Here is a 22,618-nt window from a genome sequence, read left to right on the forward strand (position 1 = left end):
CGGTCACTAAAACACCCTTCCCTTCCTTCCAGAGAGGAAAAATTTTTGGCAAGTTTTACCAAGATTACTAATTACCTCTATTTATAGTGTAAGTCCAGATCCTCACAAACTAAAAACACTGACAGCAACACATTTACCCACCAGCCTCTGTCACAATGCCACAGTAGCAACGTCATTAAGGCAAAACCTACCAAAGCACAATTCTTCCCCAGATGCCCTAGCACACACACAAAGACACCCACACAGAGACATTGATCTGAGATGTTCTGAACCTCCAACTTTCCAAAGATGATCAACCCTCTTTCAACCTTTCTCCTCTTCAGATTAAGCCTCACAGGGCCCCAAGGCCAAACAGCAAAGGTTTTGCTTTTGCCTCCCTTGAACATAGAAACAGAAAAGTGAGACTGAGCTCAAATACTCCCAGATGCAAGGGAAATGCCACCCCCTGTCTTGTACTGCAAAAGAGGCTGGAGTGGGGGGTCATATTAAAAAAAAATTAGGCACCAAATAACTTTTGAAATCTGATTCTTTCATAAAAGAAAAAGAATTCCTGTTATTTTCTTGGCTTAAACACTGTAAAATGAATATGTTCTGAAAGTGTTCAAATATCCTTCACCCAGAGGTTCTGAAAAAAACTAACTGTGCCGGATAACACTGCTTGGCTATGTGGAGACAGAATCCCATCCTTGGGGTCCTGGACAAGGAGGTTTATTGAATGGGACAACTGGAGGCTGCTCCTGACCCTCCATTTTACTTGGCTGGTAATTTATGCTTTAGCTAAGATGTAAAGCAGGTGTAAAGCTGAGCTCTGCAAAAGCATTTTCGGGGTGGGAAAGCCCAGTGTTGGTGATGAGAGATAGACACACACGAGACAGGATCACATGGTGCATGAAGAGAGAGCCCCACCACCATCTCCCTGTTCCTTGACTGATGTGTATATCACACCAGTGTCAAGGGGAGCCACAGCCACCTAACCTGTCTGGGGAATTATTGCCTCATCGAAAACCACTGCACAAAAAACTAACACTGCCTGGGCATGATTTCCACAAAGTTCTGAGCCCCAGCACCAGGCCAGTTCCCATTGCCAGGCTGCCTCCCCCCGTCCCAGCTAATCCAGAGTTACTGATTTGCACTTCTGTGCCTTGCCACTGATGGGATTTCTCTTCAGTAGCTCCTAGACCCACATGCATGCTGCTTGGAGCATTCCAGCATAAAGAGCTCTACTTCTGGAGAGCTTGATCAAGATACCCTCCTTCCAGCTCTCAGGTCATCCTCACTTCAAAGCTACAACATGGGGAGGAAGCTCATGTTGCAGTGATGGCCCTTCTCCAGGATATGTGAAAGTGACAGGTTGCTTTTATTCTTGAGGGAGGGTTTATTTCTCCATGAGATAAAGAAGCTTATTTCATGTCCTGTTGAAATAGGAGGTCCAGAAAGGCACCAGATGGCCTGTAATCTCCCATCCTCCTCCAGAGACCACTGCTGAAACCGTGGTACAATGAAAGCTGAACACTCAATAAAGCATGTTTTGGAAAAGTTTAGTGGCCATTGGAAAATAATGATTGAGCGTAAGCACGCCTCTGGTCCAAACCAGCCATCGTAGTCCAGAGCTCCCATCCTGGCTGTAACCCAGGCTGAGCAGGAAACTATTCTACAGCCTGTAAAAAGCCAAAACAAAACAGGAGAAAAGAATCAAAAAGCCATTAGCCATTTAGGAGAATGGTCTTGGCATGTCACCAGAACCAAGACAGGATGGAATTGCCCACAACAGGCTTTGCACAGACATTGAAAGCATTTCTCCCTGGGAATCCCTTTCCTTTCCACATAGCTTTCCAAGCTCAGGCTTGACAAACCAGAACAGACAGCTCTGAAAATACATGTCCTCCTTTGCAGTTGTGGGTCGGGGATTCAAAGCAGAGCTAGGATCATGCTCCACAAGCAGTTGAGGGAGCAGGGCTTATTGTGGGTTTAAAAAGTAACACAAAGCAAAACAACCTCTGCACTGTCCATCCATGCACATTTCTTCTCTTCCCTTGGCAGGTTCAGGAGTAAAGTCTATCCCTTTAATAGCTCAAGCTTATTCCTGCAACCCTGCACAGGGAACTGGATAGCAACAGATGCACATTTCCTAAGCCTTTTGAGTCTTAAATTTTAATCTTTAATTTTTGAAATAAGCTATTATTTTAGCTTCTCCTTTGATGAACATTACTCCCCTCTTACCTCATTCAAACACAATTTAGCTAATTTGTAAGAGGTTACCATATGTAAGCACATGCAACCCGATAAAGCAAAGGACTGCAAGACCTGATGTGCACTATATGTCCTCATGACTTCTGACTGTCTCTTTCACAGCCCTCATTTGCTGTGCAACTAAGTCACTTGGCTCATGTCTCTTATTTCTACCTGTGCAAGGCCCACCTCTCCTCAAGATGGGGAAAGTGCCTGAGCAAACCCCTCTTGCCAAACACCAGGGAAGCAAAATGTCAGGGAAATCTCCAGGTTCCAGCACAAATCACACAGCCACTGCAGAATACCCATAACTCACACAACATAAACACAGCCTAAGATATGAGAAACCCCTGCTTTTCTAAGAGATTTCATTTCCTTCAGTTCCGTCCCTACGGCCCTTTTTCGTTTTCCAACCCCGGCAAACTGCAATACCTGCACAGGGGATAGATATCAAGAGCTTTGCTCAAGATGGCGCTGTGGTTTCAGCCCTTGGTAGTCAACCCCTGCACTAGGGCTATGGTGGGCATGGTTCCTCTCCTGCCCAAAAGCTAAGACGAGGGGTGGAGGGAGGGCATGGCTGCACCTCACCTCCAGCTCATTGGAAGCTACAGCAGGTCAGTGTCCTTTGCCTGAGTGCTACCAGGATCACCCGGGACAGAAAAACATTTGAGAGACAAGAAGAATTCCCACTGCATTTCTCCTTCCCCCAAAAAACTATGTTGAGGGTTGGAGTCACAAAAGTTGAAGATATTCTAGTGATGTTTGATTGTTTTATCTTTTTTCAAATTTTGTCCAGTACAACTTTTCAATGACCATTTTCTTCCTTTTTTGCCATTTGTCTCTGTCAAAGGAAGAAGGGAGTGAAGGCTGAAGGGGGGGGGGGGGGGGGGGGGGAACAGAAATAACAGGGTGGAGAAGGAATATGTAACACCTTTTGGCTTGATTTCTTCTTTAACACTCTGTTCCTGTCTTTTCATTCTGGAGAGAGGGGTGAAAATGGCCTTTTGATGAAGAAAAAGATAACCAAAAAGCAAAAACCAAAACAACAAACTGGAAACCCATAAGTGGTAGTTAGGTGTTTGCAGCTGTATGTCCTTTCTTCTGTATACAGAGGTTTAATTCCAGCTGTGAGGAGCAGCACAGTATGAAAACCTCATACCTTCTCTTGGACTTCAGTTTCAAATGCATCATGTCTTGGCATGTTATCAACAATTACAGAGGAAAAAAAAAATCTCTCCCTCCTCTCCATACCAACCCTCCAGCAATGTATTCCTGGTGGTGTGCAGGACAGGAGCAATTTTCCATCAAACTCAGAGGTTTCCAGAGGTGCCCGGTTCCAGGGTTGACGGAGACCTGTCAGATCTGTCACATGCATGCAGCAATGCATGAGACATTTGTATAAATTTAACAAACCACTACTCAGTCTCTAATTGTGCTGGAGATGACACAACAAAAGACAGCCACTGATGGCATTCCCCCCTGTCCCCCCAGCTGGGTGTATGCGGGTGTTTTAGTTTTTAAAGGAAAGGGAATTAAATTACACGGAGCCACTGAGCTTTGACTTAAAAATCCTGAAACTTTGTCAATTCCATCTGGATTAATTTTCCGATCCTGGAAATTTTATGATTGCTTTCAATGTGCACAGCAATACCTCCTCTAGCTTTATAAAAATAAGTCACTTCCTGGCAGAGGTGGGATGCTATTGTCAGATTATGCATAAGCAGGAGGAACAAGCTCATGCAGTCAATAACACAGTAGCACATTTGTGTTCCAAACTGAAGAGGTATTTGTTTCTATCTAGGATTTTTGCAGTGTTACTCAACTGCCTCAGAAAAAGAAGTGAACACATCTTCATGACTTCTCTGACAGCACAACACTACCTCACATCTTAAAGGCATGGCAGCAGGAGCAAAGGGACTAAATGTCCTACCAAGGACTGAACAAGAATTAATTTGGTGGGGGGCGCTTCTTCCCCCACCAAATTATTGAGGAACATCAATGGGAAGGAGAGGAAAAATCACCAAACTGCTTCCCATGAGGGCTGACTGCAAGCCTCTGGGTGCTAAGCTCTTCACACAGCTATTTGCAGCATGATATTCAGCTCTTCAAAAAATAAAAATACAGCAAATGGTGTCTTCTGTGGTGCTTCAATCCTTTGCTGGGAATGTGAATGAGGTTTGCCAGCTTTCTCCATCTTCCACAATAAAACATCTCAAATGATAATGTCCCAGAGAGGTACAGATTCTGATACCTGACTTTCAGCGTTCATTTTACCAACAGTTTGTAGTTTTTAGTTTTTAAAGGAAAGGAAATTAAATGGGGAAAAGATTGCCCTATGCTAATTCTCCAGTTAAACTCAGAGGAAACTGCAGCAGATAAGGTTCCCATAGCAATTGGAATAGGTACCGAGCTGCACAGATGAGGCCTGATTTCCATGCTTACTTTCAGTGCTGGTCGTTTATCTCCACACAACACAGGGAAAAGCAATTACTTGGAACAAGGAAAGGAGCCAGTGGCATCTGTGATTCATTTTGAAGGCCATTCTCTGGTGTGGTTGGATGCACCAATATTGCAGCACAGCCATGCACCAGCGCATGTACCCTCGACCACAGCACAGTGTCCAAGTGCCTCCTGCCACTGGCTTTTCTGATGGGTTTAGCTGTGAATTTTTGATAGGCACTGAAGCAGGATTTGGCAGGAGCTTTACAGCCCCAGCCTCCACAGGACAGAGACATCTGGCACTGCACCAAACCCGACATCAGAGCACATTACCTCCTACCCATTGCCTCACATTTTTGACTACCCAGGCAACAACCAATCTCTAATTCAACACAATCTGCTTCCAATGAACCTATATTACCTATGAATTTTGCTTTATCTTGCCTGAACTGATGATTATTGCACCTGATTATGTCTTCCTTATCCCCTGACCAGTCATTCACAGCAAAGCCAAGAGAGTGCAATCATTCTCCCATCCTCTTCCCAAAGCTACTCTGCAGAGCAGGATCAGGCCCATCAACTCCTCCAAAAATTTCTCTACAAAATATCCCAGCACTGTAGTTAAATTTGTGAGCATGCAGTCCTCAGGGTCTCATTTTCCCAGCTGTGCTGCAGCTCTTTTTCTTTTTCTTACTAACTGCTCTGGGACTTCTCTTGCCCTCCATGAATTTTCTGAAAGAATTGCCAAATATTCATTGGTTTCACTCTCAGATACGTTTTCACCGGGCCGTGTAGTTTTGACCAAGAGCAAGTCCCCTAGATAGTCATTCCTCACCTCCTTTTCCAGACTGATACTGCCTTGAGACCAAACATCAACAACTACAATTGCATTGAGCACCCTGTCATTCCCTTCCCTTCCAGTGACAGCTGAAGCTGTAACTACAGACACTGCAGCCTCCTTTTGTCATTGGGTATGATATGTCCCTGGCGCTCTCTCCCCTGTACAGAGGTGACCCCTAATAATGCACTTTCCTTTGTCATCCTCCATCTTCTTATGTACTTCTGAACCAATTTACTTATTTCCTGTGATAATGCCCCATCATTTCATGCTTTTGCATTCTTAACTTGGTTTCTTCACACCTTTAATCTCTGCTCTCTCTCTCTCACCATCCTCACCACTGTGGTTGCTTTTCCTCCTCCCAACATGAATGCACGTCTTTTTTTTTTTTTTTTTTTTTTTTTTTTTTTTTTTTTTTGCTACAATGTTGTTTAGCTCTTCCCAACCAGTATCACCACTGAAGGGCACTCCTGACAAAAGTGTACTGCAGCCTGCACAGCTGCTGGCAGAAAGACTTGTCCCCAGGGTGTAAAAGAAATGCTGTTTCCAGAGGGTGCAACCAGCTGGCTGGAAGCAGACGAATTGTCCCAGATGCTTCCGTCACAGTCGTGAAGGAGAGAAGGGAAAAGAAACCACTTTGGGAAGGAGAGAGCAAATCAGCCTGGGTTATGAAGGAAACATCCCAGGTGCCTTAGAAGTGGGTTTCTCTCTCTGTGATGCTGAGCACCTCCTGGACTGGAGGAGACCATCCCTCCCGCCTCAGATCGGACGGCCCCGCCCTGCGCTGCTTCTTCGGCTGCGGCAGATCCTCCGCCGGGGAAATCAGCTGCATCAGTCGCTGCGGAGAGGAAGATGCTGTTAATTAAGCAGATGAGCAAACTGGCAGCCAATAGTGATCCACAATCATTGCTGGGGGCAAAGGCATCTAGAGGGCCAATGTCCCAGCTCCCTCTTCCTCTCCTACCAAACTGCCGTGAAACACAGGAGAGCAAGTTCGCTTCAGCTGCTCTCAGTGACAATTATTCTGCCTCTGAGCTCAAATCCGGGCTGTGGACTGATAATCTGATGTACAGCACTTCTCACAGACCTGCTACGGTGAGGGAGGATGCCAGCAAGTAGCACCACACACATTTTCCGTGGCAATGGGAAAAAACAACATAAAACCATTTATTTTCCTATAACCCAGTAGCTTTCCATTGATTTTGGTGGGAGCTGTGAAGATTTTTTAATGGGCTGATCATCAGATTCTGGGCACCTGCAATGATCCAAAACAGGGTGGTAGGTGATACCTACCTCAGTGGCATTTCCCAGGCAAAGCAGTCCCTCTGCAGACTGGTTCCTGTCCCAAACCATCCTCAGCTCCCCTCTTCCGTTCAGACAGACTGTGATGGTGAAGGCAGGGGTTGTGAGGCAGCTGCCTGCCCTTAGCTCCCTCTGTCCTGTGCAATGCAGGGTGCTATAGGCTGTTCCACACACGAGTATGTAGTGCTGGGACAACTTTGAGGAGTTTATTCTTAAAAACCAAAAGTATCTTTGAGCTCTTCACTAAAAAGTGCTGGCTCACAGGGATTCTGCAGTGAATTTCCGGTCTTTTAAATCCCATTTTTAAGCCTCTCTGGTGCCACACGACTTCCTGAGCTCCTGGTTTCCTCCCCCTTTCCATCCTGTAGCTGATGTCCTGCTACCTGCCAGCTCCATGGGACAGCCTATAATTTCCCAGTTGAAACCTGACTTTCACAGTTACTAACTTTTTCCACCACAAGCTGTTCAGGACAGTGCATGCTCACTCCCATGCAGAGTGCATCACAAGCAGAGTAGGCAATTCATCCATGACTTGCTGGATTAATTTTAGTGCTCCCACTCTTTGTGAAGTGCACACCAGAATCAGACTTTGTTTATTTATTCAAAACTATTTGCCTCACGATTTCCAAAATTGACCTTAGTCTGCATCTGCTCTGTGGGTACTTCATCGTGAGTTTTTAGTCTTTGGAGATTGAGCTGTCTTCATCAGGGACATTAGGAAACAACATTTGTGTTTCTTGGTCAGTCAAGTGTAACGAGAGGAATCAGTCTGTAGTAGTGACTGATCATAATTACCAATTACAAACTTGCTTTCAGTGAATGGTTTGCAATATTCAAAGACTGTTCCTGGAAACATCTGTGTCAGGAAATTAATTCACTGCAATTTTGGAGTGTGACTGGAAAAAGAGAACAGGTATATTTTGAGAAGTTTTGTTTTAAAAACAGGTGTAAGTATCCTAGAAGGTATTTCATGGCTGGCTTTGATTCTGCCCTGAATCAACCCAGGTTTAGCAGCCAATTCTTTCCCACACACCTAAACTGCATCCTTGGAAATTTCTTCATGCTAATGTAGCTGAGGAGACCCTGGAAATTTCAATTAATATCATGTAAACCAGGCCAAACAGAAAACACCTTGATCTAAAATGGGCCAAACCAGTTCCTGAGGTGTGTTCTACAATGAACATTAACACTATTCCTAGCAGAATTTCAGTCTAAAGGCTTGAAGTAGTTTACCCCTGGTGAGAGATATTGTTTGTTTAACAGGCAGGACATGTGGGCAATTACTTCTCTGACAGCTCCAAGCCCTCATTTAGACAGCGAAAGCATCTGTGCTGTGCAGAGTCAGACATGTCAGCCATGGATTCACCTTCCCTGAGACAATGGAACAAATAAAGGATTCCTGTACCCAGCTCATCCCTGAATGTGTTGGCAATGCAGGGTCTTCCACTCCACATGACTGTCACACCTACAACACAGCCACAGGGATGCTCCCATCCCCTGTTCACCTGCTCCCTCTGCCCACCCCACCCTCCAACCAGCTGCAGTGAGGATGGGGAAGGACAGGAAGAGAAATTGTGTAGGAATGTAGATGTACTCTACAACACTCAGCTCTTTCTTCATGGGTTGGGTGAGGTGTCATCTCCATAATACCATCTCCCTAGACTGAGTCCTTCCCAGGACAAGGACAAATACGTCTACAGTGAAAGAGGACAGGCTGAGGCATGGCACAGGGTAGACCTTTACAGCTCTGTGAGCAGGTCCTCTGTAATAACTACTGGTAATTTCTTTTTTGAAAATAACATGGTCCTGACCTAGGACTACAAGGGACAAGAAGTAAGGGCAAAACAGATCCTGGTTTTTTACTTTGTTTGCATTGGTATCTATAGCATATCTAAGCTATATATATGCCTATATATTGCATTGAGCATGATGGTGCCACACCTCACGGAGACTGGACATTTGATGATCAGCCTGGGAGTCGTGCTGAGACCCTCCAAGCTCTCCAAATTACCCACAAGAGCCACAGAACATTCTGGGGAAGGGCGACTCTCACCAGCCCTTTCCTTCTCAGAGGAGAAATGTGCCATGTACTTCCTCACTGTGGCCCATCCTGAATCTTCTGGGGGAGCAACAACACACCCAGTGACCACAATCCCAGTACCTGTTTCAGGGGTCCTTTGGTTTTCAGGAGGATGAAGATGGCATAGAGAGGAATACAGACCATGGAGGAGAGTGCCATCAGCCAGCCCAGCAAGTAGCCCCAGGGTGGGTACTCATAGGAATTGTTGTATTTCAAGGGTGTGTACTTGATCAGGGAAAACAGGAAGACACCCTAGGGAGCACAAAACACAAACATAAGGAGAGCCAAGGGGCAGCCAAGCCCGGCAGCCTGGCCACCCTGCAAGGACTGGCTGCTCTGCAAGGGTGGCAGTGGGTGTTCTGTCTTGCATGAGCCAGCAGGATCCTTGCTGGCTGCAGTGAGCAGAGCCTGGTGCATGCTGGCTGCACTAGGAGTTCTCAGAGCCACGGCCAGACATCTCTGCAGTGCAAAGCCTTCAGGCTTCTGAAGAGTTCAACATAAGCAAAGTTGGCAGCAGCTTTGAGGGTCCAGCAACATTGAGACAGCAATTTATTCATATCAAAGACAAGAATTGTTGTTTTGCCTAGCAGAAACACTCCAGAAGAACCACACAGGCACAGATTCTGCCCTCCTGGGGCTCTCTAGCTACAAAGCTTTCAGACAATTTGGGCTGGTTTGAAAATTTCCCAGATCTTCAAGTCCTGCTGATGCCTGGGGACAAAGGACTAGGAATCTTTTGTAAGCTGTAGCTATGGATATCATCTGTGTTCCCACTGAGGTCAAAGAAAACAACTCTCAACATCAGATACAATAACAGAATTTGACTGAGAAAAAGTTAAAAGTCAGTGGAGCAAGACTGGACATAAATTCAAAACAGGCAAGAACTTGCCTGAATTTGGGTGCATTTGATTTAAACACAGTTATAGAAGTTTTGGAAGAGATTTAATAACATAGAAAGCAAATGGCTATAGATAGATATTTCTGAACCATGGGAAGTCCCAGGAACACAGACTGAAGCAAGTATTTCAGAACAGGGTAATTTTCACTGGTCTTCTATTCACAGGTAATTTGACCAAACTTCTCCAGACTTTAAGGACACACTTCCTTTTGCCTTCACAATAAACAGCTGGTTTTTCAGGCTCAATTAATTTTCCAGGCAAAATACAAGACTTTACAAGGGAAATAAATAGCTACCTCAGCTATGGACAAGCTTCTACTTTTCCATAGCAGTTTGAAAAATTTACAGCAGCACCTTGGAGATAAATAAGCCTTTTCTACTGAGAATTTGGGGACCCAGAGTGACATATCATGATGTCATAATTGCACTTACCAAGCACAGACCCGGGGTGAACACCAGCCAGCAGATCTTGATCAAGGGCCACGGCCGGAAACCAATCATGTCCTCAATGTTGTCATAGAAGCGGTTGGCACCTTGGCCACCAACCAGCACAGAGACAAAATCAAAGGTCAGATTGGTTTTGTTTCCTTCAAGGACTGTTTACATCAGATCCCAAACTTTCTTTATCCTTGGTGTTTACTTCTGGTGAAAACATGGCTATCCTAATAATAGAGCAGCAAGTGATAGAGTTTTCTGGCATTGAAAAGGCCCATCTGTGGCTAAATAGAGATGGAGAGTTTAATTTCATTCCTGAAAGATGAAGAGAGGTATCTGGTTTACAGAGCAGCAAAGGAAAGCTCTTGCAGGTTAAGCATATGGGATTGTGTGAGTCCAGAGTGCTAAAAGAACAAAGAGAGTTTGTTAGGGAACACCTAAAAAAACCTTCTCTTTGTAAATAAACATGCTGGTATACCAGGGAAGTCATGTCAAGAATCACCACTGAGGTGGGCAGGGCCCCTGTCATCTCAAGAGCCTGTCTTCCATAGAATATTTTATTATTAACATTAAATTTGGGAAACCTGGCAATTAAAACTCTTCTGAAAGCCAAACTTTCCATCTGCAAATGCTGTTATACTGTCCAGTGAGAACTGTCTGGTGGGGTCTGATCTCTTCCTTTTCATTAGTTTCACTTACTGGATTGTTTTGTTCACAGTGTGTGGGACCCACCTAAATTTCATGGTGCCCTGGAATGGGATATACTTCAGAAAAGGGCCTAAAAGTCCTGCCACCAGCCAGACTCTAACCATTGACTTTTCCCAACCCAAAACAAAAAAAAACAAACTTATGCAATGGCATAGAGGAGACAGCAAAATGCAGATGGATTTCAGCAGACCTTGCAATAAACTCTGGGATGTCTTCAAGTATCAGAAGCCTAATGTTGCCAGAGAGACATGTAAAATGAAGAAAAATCAAAAAGTCATTTATAAGGTGCCCTAGGACCTTTCTAACCAAAACTAACCAGATTTACCAGACTGTCTCAGGTAAAATAAGACAACAATATTAGACAAAAAACATGAGCTAGTCTATCCAGAAAAAAGGGTTACCAGTTAAGCACCTCTGGGATGAAATAATACTGTATTTGTCCTATTAAAGTTTTATCTTGGGGCTTAGCTGATAAAGAAGGATTCTGCTTTTGGGGATGTTCACCCATCTGTAAACTCATGGTCAGGCCACAGTTCCCAGTTGCAAATGTGATAAGATTTTGCTGCTTTATATCTCAACGCCATAAGCATGGAGTAGGCAAAATATGTACCTAGAGAACTGGCCACAATTGTAAATGCTTGAGGTTTGGTGAGTTTTATTTTGGTTTGTGATTTTTATGTCTCAGAATTAAATTCTTATAATATGTTTCCGTTAGATACAGTAATTCTACAAAATCACATTATGTATGGGTTTGGGGTTTTTTGTCATTCTTTGCATTATTTTCTATATCCCATGACTAATGCTTGCAGAAAATCTTTTTTAAACCTAGCTTTTTGAAGTATTTGGGGGGAGGGAGAAAGGGGGAAGATAGTTCTTTGAACACCTCTTGGTGTTGAGTTGGCAAGTTAACAAGTAGCCTCAAGCAAAGACAAGCAACTGTGGTATATCAAGGGACATTCAGCCTTGTGTGGGAGCCCAGCCTACACCAGCAAACTTCCAAGCTGTAAATATCATGAGGATTTGGATAGCACTTCTGAAAATATATCGGGGATGAGAGGACATGTTATATAAAATTAATTTTGCCAAAAAGCCAACATCTCCCACAGGTTGAGAAAAAGAGACATATAGATCATGTGAATTGTGGTTTAGAATATGAGCACAGCATAGTGTCTTCCACAGAAACACACTGTCATGTCAGATATATGACAGATAAATTAATTCATAATATAACTCCATGGCAGATAAAGTTTCCCTGCCAGTTTGGATCCAGGATCTAGTCAAAGAGACATATCAGTTAAAGAAATACAAAAATGCCCGACAAAAAGAACACACATACATACATCCTCCAACAAAACCCCACAACTTATGTTGTTAATTATAATGTGCCTCCACCTTGTCCCTTTTCTCTGTAGGATAACCAGGTCCTAAATTTCCATGGCCACTGTGGCAGTCAGTGGGTGATGTGATGATACACAAGGGGGACTGACATGAAAATCCTCAGAGAGTGTATAGGAGATGAAGCCCTCTGCAGATACCCCTGTGAGACCCCCTTGGTATTCTCTCTGAGATCAGATAAACCACATACTCAGAAATTACTCATGTTAGAAAAATGTAGACGCTCTCTTATCTTTTTAGAATATTATTGGTTCGATTTGGTTCTTTACAATTGGTTGTCCTAAACAAAGAAATCATATGTAGTTGGTTAAAGTGTGTTAACTCTGTATCCTATTGGTTTACTTTTGATCCCCCCAAACCTTCTAAAAGTACATGTAGTGCCCCAGGTAGAGGGAGATTACTGCCGGACCCCTTCATGGAAGAAATAAAGCCTGTGGAAGAAGTCTGAGCTGCTCACCCAGTCTTTTTATGTTAGCTAAAGAAGGTCCCTGTGAGCAAAGATAAAATCACAACAGAGGTGACTGCCTGATGGGCCAGGACTTACATACCTTGTAACTGACCCCTGCCCCAGAAAAGCAGGGGGAGGGAGGGGAAAGTTACAAGAGAGTACATGAACAGGAGGTTTTACATAGTCTACATTTCGCAGGCAGGTGAAAAAGTAATCAGGCTTGAGAAGCCATCAGTTCAAACACTCTACACTGGCTTTTTGAGCAAGTTAGAAGCTGGAGGACACCTACTGGAGCAATGTGCCCTTCCTTCCCAGCACATCAGAAGGATTAGATAAAGCTCCTGCCGAGAAAACCACAAAACTTCCCCACAGAGATTTTTATTGGAGTGAACAAAGATGTTTGCTTTTATCTCCAATATTTTAAGACAAGGAAGAATGGGATGCAACCACCAAACAGTTAACCATGAATGCTGGTACCAGTTCCTTGTGCTGATCAATCCCATATACCTTCAAAGTGGTTGTGTGCTCCTCTGATAAATCATTTATCCATGTAAATTCACTGGAATAAATTTCACATGAACCAACCTAGAGATTTGCTTACATCCTTATCTTTTGTCCTTACAGAGCCCTTCTCATTTTACGCAGCTTATAAAAACAGCAAATGAGACCCAAATTATAAGGGACAAAGATTTAATTTTACCATATTCAAAAGACAGTGAGTTTCACAGTTCTGCTACCTTGGAATCTATTAAAAAAAAAAATCTCTGTCTTTTCATATTTATTTGCATTCATCTATATCAAATTTCACCCACAACATTTCACTAGATGTGCAATGATAACCATGGCTCCACACCACAGTACCAAGCTTCTATCTGCTCCCTCTCTATCTCAAACCTGTAGCATCAACACCTGCACCAAGCCTGTGCAAAGAGCCAGCAATGGAGACATGGTGGTATCACAACTGCGCATCCTCTGGGTACAAGGCACACAGAGCAGGCCCTTTATTGTCAATTAAAAAAGCATGTAAGGTTGGTCATAGCCAGTGCACCTGAGAGCATTCAGCATACAGAGCCAGAGCAAGCCTGACAGGCAGGATCCAGGCAGGAGGAGGCTGCCATGCCACGCTGGTAGACACACTGCATGTGAGCAACAGAAACAGGGAAAGATTTATCACTGCACAACATGGGTTTACCCCAGAGCCACCCACGGGTACCCTCTGGCATCAGTTTGCTCTAGCTGTGTAAAGAGTCCTAATGATTTCAACTCTGGCTCTCCTGTAGTGATGGAGGCCCTTGTTTTCTCCTGGAACAGCTAATCATAATGTGCATGCTGTGACTGCCAGGAAAATATCATCTGCAGCCCATTTCGGTGGCACCATGTTGTGAATCTCAGTGTTCAAACTCCATGACTGCTTACAAAAGGGCTGCCTGTCCCAAAGTGGGAGGGAGAGTGGAAGGGACACTAGAATCCCTCCAGCATTCTCCTCTAGGGAATATGATGCAAATCCAATGCTGTGTGATCCTTGCAGAGGCAGGGAGCAGTACAGAGGAAATCCTCAGGTCTTTGGGAGAGCAGCTGCCTGGCAGCAGGGGGAAGCTGCCAAGTGGTGGGTGGTTAGCGTATGTGCTGGGAGAGGGGAAACTCAGAACACATATTTGTGTTAGCAGAAATGTTATAATTCTTCACAGTGTAAGCAAGAGGCTCAGCCCTGCCAATTCGAAGGCTGGGGGAAAAAAACTCCTTTAATCAGCAACTAGTCACTTTTTTCCTCACTGTAACACCTCACCTTGGCCCTCTGACTACATTTTGGACCAGAATCACCCCACTGGATGTGAAACAGACATCAAGAGGGTAAAACCACACTGCATGGAGTGGCACAAATGAACCCATGGTGGTGAGGAAAAGGGCCATTTCTCTGTCCCCAACTACTCCATGTCCCTTTGAGGCTGCTGGGGCAGCATCACCTCTTCTGTTACTCATTGCCTGCCATTGCTTCTCTCCATGGGTCATCAGAAAAGGCAAGTGGCCTGTGTAACTACAAAATGGCATTAAACATCAAAGCATAATTCCATTTAATGAATTGACCTAGAATGGTGACCCCCATCCTGTCACAGATGGATGGGCATTTCCATGTCCCTTTAAATCCCAAAAGGACTGGGCAGAAGGTGAAAAATAAAAATCTGGCCAGGACCTGTTACTTCAAGGTGTCAGGTGAGCTTCCCTTGAAGGACATCTTTCTAAAATAAATCTCTCTTACAGATCTAATTCTCTTGCAGTCCCTGGAGCCCAAGACCAAGCAGCTGGATTGGTTACCCTTTCACTAAGAGAGGAGTTTATCCAAAATAGCAATTGACTCCTGCTATACATAAAGCATTTGGAGAAACTGGTGAGCCCTTCATCAGCAACTACACAACAGCCAATGTAACATCTATAAAACCATAAGCACCAAAAGGAGCACACAGGGGCTGACTGCCCATAACAAGGCAAAGATGGCACCAAATGGATTTGGCAGGTGGCAGACTCAGAACAAGGAAAAGAGACTGACTGCTCACACAACACCTGAGAAAGCAATGGAACTCCTTGCTGCAGCATTTTGTGAATGACAAATACTTATCCAAGTCAACTGGAAAAAAAATAACAGAAGAGAAATAAATAGATTTCACTTCTGGCATTGGAAATTCCTGGGCAAGCTGACTATTGCATCTGGTTCTAGGACCCCCAGAACAATAAAGATATGGAGCTGTGGGTCCAGAGAAGGACCATGAAAACTGAGAGAGGACTGAAGCACCTATCCTGTGAAGACAGACTGAGAGAGTTTGGGCAGTCCAGCCTGGAATAAACAAAAGCTCCAGGAAGACCTTGTTGCAGGCTTTCTATATATAAAGAGGGCTTATAGTGACATGACAAGGGCTAGCAAGTGTAAATTGAAAGAAGAGAGGTTTAGAGTGGATACAAAGAAATTTTGACTCTGAAGATCCTGAGACTGTGGAACCTGTTGCCCAGAGAGGCTGTGAATACACTACCATTGCGAATGTTCAAGGCCAGGTTGGACAGGGTTTTGGTCAAGTGGAAAGTGGCCAAGGGTGGACTAGATGACCTTTAAAGGTTTCTTCCAAACCAAACCGTTCTATGGTTCTGTACAAGTATTGAAAACCTGGAAGAACATTCACAGAAAGTATCACTCCTCATTTTTCTTCTATTGTATTCCTTTATGAGAATCTACCACTGAGACCCATTGCTATGTTTGTAATCTTTCCCTGAGGTATGATGGCAATACTGCTTGAAGTAGTTGGGACCAGCAGATGTGTGACTGTGGGGTCTGGTCTAAGCTGGTATCTACTACAGCTGTGCACAATCCTTACAGGAATGAGGCTCATGTAGCTCCATGAAGCAAACAGAGGGAGCAGCTGCTCTGCATCATACACAAGATGCTTTGCCCAAAAACCATCAGCCTTGACACAAGCTTCAAGGAGAAGAACCAAAGCCTTTGTGGTGAGGAAGAGATCTCCCATAGGACATCAGAGGAAACTCTTCTTACTGCACAGACTAACACACAGTTGGTTTCCTCCTGATAGTTCATGAAACTCAGTTTTATCCTGCTCCTGAGTAGTTTAGTTATAGACTTTACTGAGAGCCAAAGTAGTCCCTCCTATTTCTTTTCTGAGTGCCATAACAACTTGGGAAAATAGGAAGCAGGAATCATTGCAGAAGTAACACATAGCAAATTTGCATCCCAGAATTTTGTGTTAAATTAACTGGCAGGACTAAACTAAATGCACAATGTAAGCAGACAGGGACAGACACCAAAGAACAGCAATCACTCCTCTCTATCTGATTTTCTAATTCAAAGGGCAGATGGGAAGAACAGCAAGGTAATTCAATATGAGGCACTTACAGAGGAGGAAAAAAAATTCCTAGTCTAAATGTGGAGCAATAAAGAAATGTTGCAAGGAAACACAGTGAAAACTAGACAAGAAAGAACATAATTGCTGCACTTCTTTGCCCCCTGAGGATCTTTTCTATCCACTCTCACTTCTCAACCCCACACTTTTGCCTTGATAAAGAACAAGACAGATTTTTGTCCTCCACTTACCATATACCCATCCTATACAGATGACTTCAAAAATAGCCAGGAAGAGCAGGCATGTGCCACTGGCAGCATAGTAGTCAAAGAGCTGGAAGATGTACATGCCACCCTGTTGAAGAGGTAGAGAAAACAGAGCCATGGCAAGATTGCTCCATGTCAGGGAAAAATGAGTGGGGGAAGCAGAAGAACAGCAACAGAAACACTGAATCTAGAGCAGGTGGGACAAGAGCCTTCTCTTGGGGCTGCCCTCACTCTGTTCCAAAAACACAGTCGAGCCTGGTGGCCGGAGAGTTTTTCATGCTCATTTTATGATACTGCTGGGCTAGGCTGGCTTCTATGCACGTAAGAGCAGAAGCTGTTTTGTTTGGTTGTTTTAAAACAGTTAGGCAGTTCCCAGAATCAATTTTGAAATACCATGTAGTAATGCAGGACTTTGCACCCAAAAAATTGTGATCTTGAGCAAGGATATTCAGATACCTCTTTTTACCTTCATCCAGCCTTACATACTGCACAAGTTCCAAGTTCTGCAATGGCAGAGGTATGTGGCTTTCCTGCTGCCTCTGACTTGGAGCTGAGCCCTGCAGAGTTGCCATCAGCTACCTGTACAGGCCCATGAATGATTTTCATGTGATTTCTCCAAGAGAAAGCCTCTCCATGTCAAAAAGATGCTTTCAAATAACGCTGAAGGGCGCTAGATACAGTGTCACTCAAAATGATTACAGCAGGTGTTGCCAGCAGATCCTTAGCCAGCATCCTGCTGGAGGATCATTCATTTGTGCCTCAGAGATTTAACAGGAATTAGCTGTCACTACAGAGTTCATGGAGGCACCACAGGAGTGCCAAAATCCTCACCCAAGCTTGTGGTACACACAGAGCACAGCACAGCACCACGGAGGAAGAGGTGCAGCTTTTAGCTGCAGAGCAGTGCAAACACCGTGTGCATAGCACCACACCAGCACAGCTCTGCTCCCTCTGGTCCCAGGATCACAGGCTTCCCGTGGGCTCCAGAAGGGTTATGGCACAGCCAGTACCCCCAGGCTCCTCTCCTGCTGCTCTGCTTTGTGCGGAATGCAGCCAGCAAATGACCACTGCCCTTAGAAGAACTTGTTTTCAAACTGCTCATCTTGTTTTAGCTCCCAGGTCTGGTACTTGCACAAATCTATGTGTCAGGCAGCCTCTCTGGGCTGAGGGACCAGGATCTCTGAAAGGCTCAGTGATGCAGTAACTGGACCAGTGTCACACAGGGTCAAAGCAGCACTAGCTGTGAGAGACACCAGCTAATGCATTAGAAATGAGACAATTAACAGCATTGAAGACAAGCTTGCTGTCTCTGCCCAGACCTCCAGAGCTGTGTAGCAGGAGGTTTGGTGCTCAGCTGTACAATCCAGCTACTCCTTGCTCACCTCAGTGACCAGCAATAAGCCCAGCAGGTAGCATGTGACTGCAATGGCCAGGATCAGCAGCTCCCGACGCCCCTTCTTCCGAAACACTCCTGGGAACATGTCAATAATAGCTGTCACCATGCTTTCCACACAGACAAACTGCAGAAGAAAACAGGTCAGAGAAATCAGCATCTCTCCTTTCCTAAGCACGCACTTCTTCTCACTGTCCTTTTTGTCCTCCCACTACCCAAATCTTTATTTTTTCATTTTTTCTTTTCATCTGTCTTGCTTCCACCAAAGGCCAGCAGAAACAGAGGAAAAAGGCCTGATTATCCAGACACAAGGGCTGAGGTGTAACAGAGCAGAGCATGAGAAAAATGCCTGCCCAGTGGATATGCAGGACACCCTCTGCTCCCCTCAGCACAGTTGCACACTGCACCCCACAGGGTTTGCCCCTGGCATAACAGGGGTATGGGATGCAAGACATGGGCACACCTGTAAGGAGAGGACACAAGGATTGTTCTGATGGGATGCAGCTGAGAGAAAACAGCCCAATTCCCCATCCCAGACTGCCCTGTTCTATGCTGGGCTTCAGTCTGCAGGTTGCACAGTTTTGGGGAATGTAGTTGGGTCATCCTTACACACACAGGAAGAAGATGCCAGTCCACTTAACCACTGGCCTGCCATTGGCCCTGGCTCTGAGCTCCCACAGTGTGAAAGGGCTGCATACAATGTAGAGAATCTATTTAAGGTACCAGCAAAGCACAGACCCACCTTATCCTTTCCAATGACTGTGGCAAATGCTCAGGGTGGGGACAGGCACCTGCATGTTAGATGAGGAAGGGGGTTTGTTGTACCTGGCTGTCCAGTCCCAGGAAGATCAGCATGAGGAAGAAGAGGCAAGACCAGAGCTGAGACACAGGCATCATTGTTACTGCTGTTGGATATGCTATGAAAGCCAGGCCAGGACCTGCCAACAGACCACAGGATGACCACATGTGTCCCTCACACCACCACCTGCAGCACACAGTAAGTTCACATACTTCTTCAAAGCTCCTATTGTCACAGCTCCTTGCCCACCCACAGCTGAAAGATGTGTTGAGGAGTACTGGTCCTGCAGACACCCATAGTAATAGAGGATGTAGAGAACATACTGGGTTTCACCTTGGAAGAGTGCCCTCCCCTTCAGGCTGTTTGTTTTCCCCAGGCTCTGAAGTCTTCCAGAAAAACATACCTGATTCGGCCACTTCTGAAATAGGTACGCCCTGTTCTCGAGCCATGAAGCCCAGCACAGAGAAAATGGCAAAGCCAGCAACAAAGCTGGTGGCACTGTTCAGGGAGCAGAGCATGATGCAGTCCCTGCAGGAAGGAGACCAGAGAGAAATGGGGGGTTCCTGCTGCAGAATGGATCTTCTTAGGGTCATGTTTGTGCTCAGCTTCCCTAGCTAGACAAGGGTTTCTACCAAGAAACAGCAATATTGTTCTTGAACCCCTCAGAAGTAAAAAGCTCAGAGCAGAGCCTAGAGTTCAAGAGTTACAGGACTATACATGGCACAGCAGGGGAATGGGGCACAACCACATAGCACATTGCAATAAAAAAAAAAAAAGACATAAGTCCAGAGAATAGGAAAAACAAAAGAGAAAATGAGAAGAGGAAAGAGGTTGCAAAAGGAAACACAGGGAAGAAAGAGGAGTATCTGAAAGCAAGAAGACATATAGGTTCAGCAGGTCTAGGAAAACAAGGGTAATAGGATAATAAGAAACCTCACTGACAAGGCCAGTGTCTACACTGACTTTATTAGCTAGGCTCAGATGGAGGCTGGGATGTGCTATTCTACTTGTCCTGAAACTTCTGTGCACTTGGTCCTCGTGAAAATTGGGCACCACTCTAAGCTGGCTGGGCTGGAAGCCCCACACCCCTGGATCCTGCCTGGGCAGCTGCCAGAGTTGACCCACAGCATCAGCTGCTATGAGGCAGGCATTGTGGACACATCTGGTACACCCAGAACTAAGCTGCCAGCACAAGGCACTTAAGAAATTAGAGGAAGGTGTCAGCACACACACTTCATTGGTGACTGAAATATTTTGGGAGAGCCAGGAGAAAATATTAAGTGCTCAACCAACAGCCATGGCAGCACCTATCGAAGAACAGAAGGAGCAATGATTGATGTCTCCCAAGCACAATTCCATTTTACCATCTGTGCTGAAGCAATATGTAAAAGAATAGCAAAGTCCTTGCTTCTCAGGGTTCTGTAGAGAGTGTCAAAAATGGTCATGATGGTTCCACTGAGCTCCACATCAGGCCATGGATAAAATAAATCTGTAATCCAAGGGCAAGGAGAAGGCCAGACAGACATGATTAATCTCCTTGATAGGATCAGAAGGCCACTGGCAGTACATTACTCTGATGGTAGTAAAGCACTGGAGACAGGGGGCTCAGCCATCATCTTTGTACCACCACTCCTGCCTAGCAAGTGATGGCAGAGCTGGCCATGTAACCCCTGCCCACTCCCTCTGTCAAAATAGACTGTGCTGTCTACATAGTGGCTGGAGACACTCTTCATTTTCATTCCTCCCCCTCCTCCAGTCTCTCATTTCCACACTGACTCGTGCAGGAGAGCACTATTAAAGCCATTTTCTGGACTCCTCTCTTCCCTCAGCCATTCTCCATCCTGTGCCGAGTCCTCTGCAGCTTCTGCACTCTGAGCAGCTTGTTAGTCACAGGAGCATGACCCAAGGTCTCCTCCAGGGACAGAGCCTGCCTCTGATGCAGCTCTGTGATATCTGAGAAAATTTCCAGAAGGAAATTTCAGGTCCAGGTTCTTCCTACCTGTAACAGTTGTTGGTGTATTTGTTGTAGCTGCCCAGAGCTGTCAGGCACCCCTCACAGATGGCATAGGAGAAGAGGATTTGAGTGCCTGCATCCATCCAGACCTGGAACAGAGAAGGTCAGTGGTCTCCAGACCTGGCAACAAAATAAACAAATGGCTGTTCCCTGTCAACAATAACTCCTCCAGTCATTTAGAACAAACCCTGTGAGACAGAAAGAGGATCTACAGTGAACGGAGAATCTGGGATACCTATCTGGGAAAACTGAGCTATAGAACTGGAAACCCTTTAGGAAAAGGCTCTAGAGGAGACAATATTTTCACGTCCCACTCAAGGTGACACCATTACTCCACCCCATACCTTTGCACTGAGGGTAGAGATGGCATCCCTGATAGCATGGCTCCATCTGAAGCTTTCACTACAGATGTCTGTGGTCCTTTTATGGCCCAGATGATTAATCTCCTTGCAGAGCCACTGGTGAGTCACCCCAAATGAGAGTATGATCAACAATCTGTGTACCCCCTTCCCTGCTCCCAGATCTAGTTTCCCACCTCTCTGAGTCCACAGTGCACAGTGAAGGGCAAAAAATTGCTGAGATGAGATTGCAAGCCAGTGGGGTGTCACACACCCAGGTTCCCCTTTGCTCTGGCATTCCATGGGAAAAGCTGAGTGGGGTTTCTCACCACTGCTCCAGCCCTCTCCTCTATGGAGAGCTGAACTGTGGGCATGAGCTGCAGCTCTGCTTTCACACAGTCCCAGGGAAAGCTAGGAGTTTTAGGCAGGCAGAGAAACAGCCCACCTTTCTGATGGTCTCCAGGCTCCCCACTCATCCTCTTTTTCCCCTGAACAGCCCCCAGGTGCAAACATCCAGGCAGCTGGAATTTGGTAGCCTTCAAAGAATCCCAGTCCAGGCACCGCTGCTTAAGTTCACACTGATTTCTCACACATAGGCATGTACATGGGAGCCCTTCAGGCACAGACACACATTCCACATGAACCAAGTCCTATGTTCTGCCTCATCTCAGTAGCAGGATCACACTGAGGGTTTGCATGAGTTCCAACGACTGGTAGCAGAGATGGACCCTTTGGCCACCCCCTGCCCTAGGCAGGTGGGACCAGCCCCCAGGACAAGTAAAGGGAACCCAGCTGGTCACGGCCCACGTTATGTGCATGCCTTTGGCCTCTGCAAGCACAGGGACCCCACATGTCCTGAGAGGACCCTGATGGAGCAAAAGTGCTAACCAGGCAAGAAAAAAAATTAAAAAGTAATAGGTTATATAACCCCTCCCTTAATTATCTGCATTTAACAGCCAGAAAAACTATCCATCACATGCTAAATATTTTATATACACTTCTGATTTTGCTGAGCCCATGAGTGGAATATACCCACGTGCTGCAGAGCACAAGTAAAAAGGATGCTCTGTGTAGAGGGACTAGACTCCTCTCAGAAGTTTTAAAGATCCTGGTTCCCTGACCTCCTTCCATAGATGACAGCTAGATGGTCAGCTCCAACGGCCAGAGCACTGAGAACATTCTTGTGGCCAGCAT

The 22,618-nt window shown here is 45.3% G+C and overlaps 1 protein-coding gene across 1 annotated transcript in view; it reads right to left on the reverse strand.

Moving 5' to 3' along the window:
• Positions 1-5,689: 5,689 nt before the first annotated feature.
• The window catches only part of LOC134043491 (sodium- and chloride-dependent betaine transporter-like), a 34,013-nt gene continuing 17,084 nt past the window's right edge, over positions 5,690-22,618 (reverse strand). The window contains exons 8-15 of the mRNA XM_062491877.1: positions 21,072-21,175; positions 19,476-19,600; positions 19,099-19,211; positions 18,263-18,400; positions 16,866-16,968; positions 10,219-10,319; positions 8,970-9,140; positions 5,690-6,344 (exon numbers count right to left, since the gene is read on the reverse strand). Coding sequence (XP_062347861.1) covers positions 6,198-6,344; positions 8,970-9,140; positions 10,219-10,319; positions 16,866-16,968; positions 18,263-18,400; positions 19,099-19,211; positions 19,476-19,600; positions 21,072-21,175 — 1,002 coding nt within the window. The 3' untranslated portion in view covers positions 5,690-6,197. The remainder of the gene's footprint in view (positions 6,345-8,969; positions 9,141-10,218; positions 10,320-16,865; positions 16,969-18,262; positions 18,401-19,098; positions 19,212-19,475; positions 19,601-21,071; positions 21,176-22,618) is intronic.

The sequence above is a fragment of the Cinclus cinclus genome, chromosome 4 (assembly GCF_963662255.1).
Source record: "Cinclus cinclus chromosome 4, bCinCin1.1, whole genome shotgun sequence".
In the NCBI taxonomy this organism is placed as follows: Eukaryota; Metazoa; Chordata; class Aves; order Passeriformes; family Cinclidae; genus Cinclus; species Cinclus cinclus.